Genomic DNA, 8,114 nt, shown 5'->3' with positions numbered 1-8,114 from the left:
GTCTAAAATGTAAACTAAGAAAGATGTAATTGAATGTTTTTTTCTTAAGTTAATCACGAAGGGAATTTCCCCAATAGTTTGAGTGATTTCGGCTATCGTCGCAAAATAAAATTCAAGATCAAGTTCAATGAATTTCACTTTTAAAGACTAAAAGAAAAAAACTCATTCAATGGCGGTCATTCCCCAGCACCATGCAATAAAATAGACAAATAAAACATAATACAAATAATGTACATAAATTATATATGTATAATGTATATTTATTTTATTTTCTTATTGTAGACTTCTTTATAGAGAATTGCAGAAAATTAAGTAATTTTGCAATTCCTAGACGAGCTTTTTTCTAAATAAAACAAAAAAGAAGTGTTTTTGGTTCTTTTGTTGGCTATTCTCCAAATTTGTTGGTTACAAAATTTATCAATTGACTAGTATCACCAAGGAGGTTGTCTACAGATCGTGATTCAGGGGTTATTTGAGTATTGTCCAATTTTTCATAAGGTTAGGGACATATGTGTATGTATCCAGGGGGTTCATAGCCCCTTATCGAAGAGATTAAGAGTTTCACTTCACAAAAACCTTAGAAGCCTTATAAAGGGTGATTTTTGTGCTGTTATCTTTTTGGCAATACTGGCAGTAAAAACGTTTCGTGTTTTGTTTCACTGTAAAACGTCGTCAGTTTGGTCTATAATTTAACCATGAATCGTCTTACAAACGAACAACGCTTGCAAATTATTGAACTTTAACTATAAAACTGCGTGTTCTGTTAAGAAATTTGGAGTGAATATCAGCCAGAAGCATTGCAAGAGCTGCCAATGCATCCAGAAAAAGTCACAGTTTGGTGCGGTTTATGGGCTAGTGGCAGCATTAGACCGTACTTTTTCAAATATGATACGATTCGTAACGTAATTGTGAATGGTGGGTGCTACATTGAGATGATATCCATTTGTTTTGCTCAAAATGCAATAGCTTGACTTGCATGATATCTTGTTTGAACAAGACGGTGCCACATGCCACACAGCATGCGCAACAATGAACTTATTGAGAGGCGAGTTCGGTGAACATTTTATTTCACGTTCGGGACCGGTCAATTGACCTAGATAGTGTGATTTAATGCCTTTAGACTATTTTTAGTGGGGCTATGTTAAAGCTCATGTCTACACAGATAAGCCCGCTTCAATTGACGCATTGGAAGACAACATTGAAGCATTTATTTGTGAGTTACCGGCCGAAATGTTGGAAAGAGTATTTTAAAATTGGACTAAGCGGATGGACCATTTGAGGCATGGTCAAGGTCAATATTTGCATTAAATAATCTTCCATCTCTGTAAACATTACTTACACACAGGAATGGTTGGAGTTGTAAGTCACTAGGCCCTGGTTCTTCATGGACTGTTGCGCCACCTAATTTATTTTTTAATCTTGATACGTTAAATTATATGGGCAGTACTGAAATAAAGATTTGATGCATTTTTCTGAATTGCATGTGTTTTTTTTTTTGAAGAACTTTCCTATATCTTTTAAAAAATCACCCTTTATTTGTTTTTGGGAGAAAATGGTTGGAAATTTCATTTTTTTTTTAATTTCGAAAATCAAGATAGTAAAGTGTAAATTCCTTAGAAAGTCTCATATATAGTCTTGGAGTAATTTGCAAACACAGTGTACTCTTTCACACCCTCTCCTTAAAATGTTTTGCTTTTATGTTAAATAAGAGGACTATTTAGGAAATGTTGGTAATGTAGAAATTAAACTACAGACCAAAATTCAGCTTTTTCGGAACTATGAAGTTTGAACATATAACTTTCATAGATTATATGTTATGTACATTCGTGGTTGTACATTAAAGCCAATAAATAAAAGCAAAACATTGCGTTCAAAGTAAAAAAAACTTATACACAGTAAAAAGTTAATTTAATTATACAAAATTTAACTTTAGTAATAAGAAATTAATCAAATCAAAAAAATGGGGTGGCGCAACAGTCCGTTGTGAACCAGGGCCTAGTGACTTACAACTCGCAACCATTCCTGTGTGCGAGTACTGTTGTCAGGAATGGAAGGGACCTACAATTTAAGGCCGAATCCGAACGGCTAGTTTGAGAAAGCACTTTTTCATGACAAGAAGTACTCTTGAAGGATTTGTCAATTCCTCGCAAGAGGCAGTACCCGTGAAAATTATTTTTTTAAATTAAGGTGGCACCGGCAGGGATTGAACCCAAGACCTCTTGCATGACAGTCCAACGCACTAACCATCATGCTACGGGTACTACTAAACTAAATTAATATGACATTTAAATTTAACAAACTATTTTTGAAATACTAAGATCTCGAAGTGGAGATCCATCTGCAATTAAAAACTTTATACTCAGGCATCAATTTATTCATTCTGCATATGTTGGGAGTTAAGAAGTTTAAATAAGAAGTTTATTTAAGAGTTGCTTAGTCTTATACATTTAAAAATCCCAGAAGCACGCAGGACAGTGTTAAAAATAATTTATACAAAGAAAGTTATAAGTCTGTAGTTTAAAATTTTAAACGCTAACTGTTGGCACACAAAACTTACTTTTCAATGCTAGAAACCCCGCAATAAAACAAAAAGTGCATCGTTTGTGTTAAAATCTTTTTTAGAGTCAAAATTATTATGAATGTCTTTTACAATGTTAATTGGGGCTCATAATCAATAGAATTTTTGTTTTTTGTCCACTACATATTTGAAGATTAGTTTTGTAAAATTCAATTCTTTATTAATTCTAGAATTTTGTAAGTTGTCTGATTTCCTTTCTAAACGTTTTCAAGTAACAGTTTTTTAAATGAAATTTTCAAAAACACCTACTTTGAGTCGGTTTTTTACTCACCTTGTCCACAAACTCTGTTTGTTTATATTATATGTTAATTTTGTACAGTTGCATACAAAGTCAACTTTTTAACATTAAAAAAAATGCAGAAAAATATGTGTTGAAATCGTATTCTAATTAAACTTAATTTTTAACATAGAACCCACAAATATTGGTTCTTAAGCTTGCTTTATTCGTAAGCGTGTCAAAAAAGTATAAAACATTATAAAGCTAGCTTTGGTTCAAAAAAAAGTATTTCAATGTAATAAGCCACGAGGAAAAAAACTAAGTTTCTTTTAGAATTTTTCATTTTTTTTAATAGAGTTGGGTTCAATATTCAATTGCAACTTCGATTTTTAAGTGACAAATAGTTTTTGTGTTCATAAAAATTAAAATAAAAAAGAGAATTTCGTGAATAAATATTTCAGTGCATTAAACTTTTTGGGATAAATTTAAAATGGTTTAAAGTACTTCACAGGACAACACAAGAGAGGAACTTTTTTTAAAAAAGTACCTACTATCTTACCTCTTGTTGATGTTGGGAAATGTAAATTGAAATTAATTTTTTTCTTTTTTACTAAGCATACGATCTTCAAGTTTCTGTTCATAAAATCTTAATAAACAGTTGGTAACCCTACCGACATTTTTTAAACGGAGATAGCTTATTGAATGATGGGGCAAATACCCTATCTTCCCTGTTCTTCATATTTGAATTGAATAGAGTATAGAGGCATCTTGTCTCCATGTTATTGATCAGATCAATATGCTTTTTATTTCTACAAGAAATACTACGACCGACCCATCGTTTGGAGAAAGTTTTGTTAATAATACTAACAATTAAACGTTAATTTTAAATTTGTTGTACCTTAAACACATCTTTCATCTTTTTTTTTGGCACAGTTCTTTGTCATTCTTATTTTGCTAAAATTATTCAAAAAGCAATGATTCGGATCACTGCTATACGAATGTTTCATTAAGATCTTCTTAATATTTTTGCCTAAAACACTAAGCAGCTAATTTGAATTTAAATCTAGATGGTTTTCCACTTGTATCACTCTTAATAGTAAATAATATTTATATTCAATTACATTTTTATTAATAAGCTTTTTTTTCACAATTCGCCAAAGACTATGTATTTCAGTAAATTTACATTGATTTCCTTTTTTATGAACATTTTCATGTCACTATCCGTTTTAATAACATATTTTATCAATATACGTAAATTAAGGTATTTTAAAAAATACATTAGAGGTTTCCGAATCCAATTCTTCATCAAAAGTCAACCCGAGTGTTGACTTATAAAATTTAAATTCTTCAACGATAACGTTACGACTTACAAGCTTTTATAAATTTATTTTTTATTTTTATTCACTTTTTCTGTTTTTATCAAGAACAAAAACAGTTCATTCAAAAACTTTTTGGAAAAAAAACTGAATATATTGCAGTTTAAAACATTTTTGTAAATAAGTAGTATTTAATAAAGCACTTTGAATTGTATGGAACAGATTATATGAAATACCTGTTTCTTTAAAAAGTTTATTTCGTTTCATTTCAAATATATTTACCTACTTAACCATTTCCATTTTAAAATTAAAATTGATTTACTTCTTATAGTTTTCCATATATACATACGAGTATGTACATGACTTGCGGAAAAGGTTTGAAACTATCTTCCGCCATTTTAAACTTCTCATGGGAACTGCGCGTGATGCTGAATTACGGATTTTGACATTTCTTGACGTTTCAACGAAAAATAACGTTTTAAACATCGATTATAAATTTAAGAAAAATGGAATTAACCGTTATTTTTACATAAAATTATAATTAAAAAAAACATCACGAAATGTTGGGAAAAATAGATTTTCGACTTAAATATCTTTTCAAGACTTAACGGTATTGCATTCAACTTATTTTATGTTATACAAAATATTATTTTTTAAAAGTGCTTAAATTTTAAGAAAAATCCAACCAAATTATTTGATTCTGTACAAAACTTTCTTATAAACGTAAGATAATGTCCTTATCCAAATTCTACCGGTATTTTTGTATAAGAAATAAAAACTTTCAAATGCTGATGAAATTGATAAAAATGGGTTTCTTCTAAAAATGTCGTCAACAAAAACAGATAGTTTAATCAAACTTTTAGTTGGACTCAATCATTAGGAAAACAAAGAAATATTGACTTGAAATTTTGTATCTCACATACATGGGAAGTTATCAGTGTGGGTCTCATCCCAGGATCTTTTTCCACAATCAAATAGTCTGGTCTTCACAAATGCTAATGTTAATATATTTAGATGTGAATATGTTTATATATGAACAAACAAATTTCAAAATTCCAGTATGTGAAATAACATTTTTATTTGGAAAAATATGGATGTATCATTTTTGATACACCATGCATATAAGGCCCCATTGAGACCTATGTTAGAAAATATGAAAAAAAATTGCAAACATTTGTTATTATTTCATTTGTTAATAACAGTTGTAACAAGACTATGTATTAACCCTAATATATTTTGTTTTTGTAACAAGACATTGTATTTAACTTAATATATTTTGCTTTATCATGTAATTTTAAGTTTTACTATAATATAGTTCACACTCTGTGTTCACCTCAATATTATTAAATAAACATAGAAATTGTATTAGAAATGATTCGGAAGTTAATAAAATAATATCATTTTTTAAAAAAGGTATTAAGATTTTCTTTCATTTTTTGGGAAACGTTATTTAAAATTGTTATACATAGTTAGTCCGGAGTTCCTCCCGACGACCAGTATACAATAAAATAAAAAGGGCAGTGTTAGCTAGGAGCAAAAACACTCTAGTAAAGATATAAATCCTTCGTACGTATCACCCTCCAAAACCCATTTGTTTACATTGTTGTATTTGTAATGTCAACGAATTCAACGAGAAAAAATTGACGTGTTTTCACGCATACATAGACACACTTACTGAGTTTTTTGGGGAAATTTAATAAATTGGAGGAGAAATTACACGCACACTATGAAAAAGTTTATGAGGCTGATTTCCGGTTTAGCTTGTAGGCAAACCAAGATGTCTACCGGGGATTTATATCTTTATATAGAGTGTTTTTGGCTAGGAGTTCCTCCAGGCAGCACTACATATTTTAGGTAGTAACCAGCATCGCTGTTACACAGTGAAAATTATTTTTTTTCAATCATAAGTAAACCTAACATTTTTCACACATTATGATACTCAAAAGCTTACATCCTGACTTCATACATCGCATGCGGTTGCTCGTGTTTGCTTGTAATCAGTTCCATCATGTGTCACATCTATTGACGGAACTACATGCCTTCCCTTTGGGCCTGGTTCCTCCGAAAAACTAATGCTACTGCTGGGCCGACCTCTTGTTGGCTGATTGTGGTCTCTGTGTTAAGAAGCGGCAAATTCACTTCTAAAATCGACAAGATTCTTAATTTCTTTCGGTCCTTTCCCTTTCTTAGACAATACTCGTTTGAATAATACCGATGAGTTTATCACAGTTAGATCCAGGAGGTGATAGAAAAGTCTCCAGTACCAATTTTTACTTTTCATGCCGTTACAGTACCGTCCCAAGTACGAATCCATTAAATCCATCCCGCCCGTATGGGCGTTCTATTCTTTGACGATTTTTGGACATGACATTCCCTTTGCATTCTTGTCATACCTTTTTGTATGCTTGAAACAGGATCTGCACCAACATACGTTGACAAAAAAATGACTTGTTTGTTATCCTTCCAGCTCACTGTAGACATCTTGATACCTTCGTAAATTGTGAAGTATTCTTCGTACGATAATGTTGACACCGATTTAGCCATAACTTCTTGCTTCGTGGGGAGCTTACAGTTTTTTCCCAGGCAGTTTCCTTGCACATTCCCCAGGCACACAATTTTTTCCTTGGCCATGTAATACATAATTGGCAGAAGCTGTATAAATTATTAAGCCTAGTACATACTTCCTCGTGAAGTGAACGTTCGCCAGTGGAGAAAGTGAACTTTTGACATTGCTCACTGGTACACACTTGTGAGTACACGTTGTGAACATTTGACGTTTCAAAAACACTCTAATGAAGACATAAATCCTTCGTACGTATCACCCTCCAAAACCCATTTGTTTACATTGTTGTATTTGTAATTTTGACATTATGTCCATGAATAAATGTGAAATTCAAATCACTGATAAACTAAATTTCCACGCACCGGACCTCATCAATTGTGTCTTAGTGTGCGTGTTTTCATATTATAACTCAGAACCGTTTGAACCATCTCACCATCTTACCTTTTGTTTTCTTTCTTGCCTATCCATTTTCCACTCTTTTGATTTCGTCAGCTTCCCAAATCACGCTAATATAAACACACAAATCTAACAAAACACTCATTTCAATTTTATTTCATAGGTACATATAAATCAATTGGATAAATTCACACTTAATTTTTTAGGTCTGATTTCGCAGGTCTGAATTCAAGTTTGAATATAACTGGAAAAACTTTTCCAAAAATTGTCGGAGGATGATGTGGTTGATTTAAATCAGCAATTCATTCCAACGACACACTTTTAATTTTTTCGCAGGTCATTGTAATGAATTGCTGATTTAAATCAACCACATCATCCTCCGACAATTTCTGGAAAAGTACGTCGAGGTTTTTCCAGATATATTCGAACTTTAATTCAGATTTCGAAGCAGCCGAATTTTGTTGGACAAATGTGCTGAGTGTCTTTGTCAAGTCGGACACTGATGCTTCCAGCGCATCTGGTGTGTTGCTTCCTCTCTTTGAAGCCTGAAATGTATGTTAATAAATTAGTAACAATAATTAATAAGTTAAAGGAAAAATGTATTACATATTTATATATTGCCGAACTTGACTCCCCTTCACTTAAAGACTTTGTTTCCTCCTCTGTGCCACCCATAATTATAGTGGACCGAGGAAACTTGGACGAGGTTGGCGTGAGGAATGCCAAAGCGTCATTCAGTTCAGAGCACCCGGTTTCACCACAGAACATTTCGTCGCCACTGTCTCCCGATTTTCCACAAACTTTTTTTTGTTTGTGGCGTAGGCTGTCTCGGATGCTTTTGTAAATGGCTCGGCAGTCATCAACTGAAAAATTTATACAAACATTATTATACTAATTAGGAAATAATGTGGGTATATTTACCACTTCTGTCCATTTTCTTGGCCACACGCATCCAAGCAGCGCTGACAGCATTTTTGTTCGCGTGCAACTTGTTCTTTAAATTATGGATCACATCCTCGTCTTTGATGAAACCGGAGAGCTTGA

At 32.2% G+C, this 8,114-nt stretch overlaps 1 protein-coding gene across 1 annotated transcript; it reads right to left on the bottom strand.

Moving 5' to 3' along the window:
• Positions 1-7,372: 7,372 nt before the first annotated feature.
• Positions 7,373-8,114, bottom strand: LOC129945035 (uncharacterized). The gene is made up of 3 exons (XM_056054699.1): positions 7,992-8,114; positions 7,677-7,933; positions 7,373-7,615 (listed from the first exon to the last, which is right to left on the bottom strand). Exons 1-3 carry the CDS (start codon positions 8,020-8,022, stop codon positions 7,373-7,375), a joined length of 531 nt encoding a protein of 176 aa, XP_055910674.1. The 5' UTR covers positions 8,023-8,114.

The sequence above is a fragment of the Eupeodes corollae genome, chromosome 1 (genome assembly GCF_945859685.1).
Source record: "Eupeodes corollae chromosome 1, idEupCoro1.1, whole genome shotgun sequence".
Lineage (NCBI taxonomy): Eukaryota > Metazoa > Arthropoda > Insecta > Diptera > Syrphidae > Eupeodes > Eupeodes corollae.
Note: the sequence above shows the minus strand (reverse complement) of the source record. Positions and strands in the feature narration are given on the sequence as shown.

Coding starts and splice junctions, on each gene's coding strand:
- LOC129945035 (XM_056054699.1), bottom strand. CDS start 8,022: ATGCGTGTGGCCAAGAAAATGGACAGAAGTG. Junction 7,934..7,991: donor CAAGAAAATGGACAGAAGTG/GTAAATATACCC, acceptor TAAATTTTTCAG/TTGATGACTGCCGAGCCATT. Junction 7,616..7,676: donor GTTCGGCAATATATAAATAT/GTAATACATTTT, acceptor CATACATTTCAG/GCTTCAAAGAGAGGAAGCAA.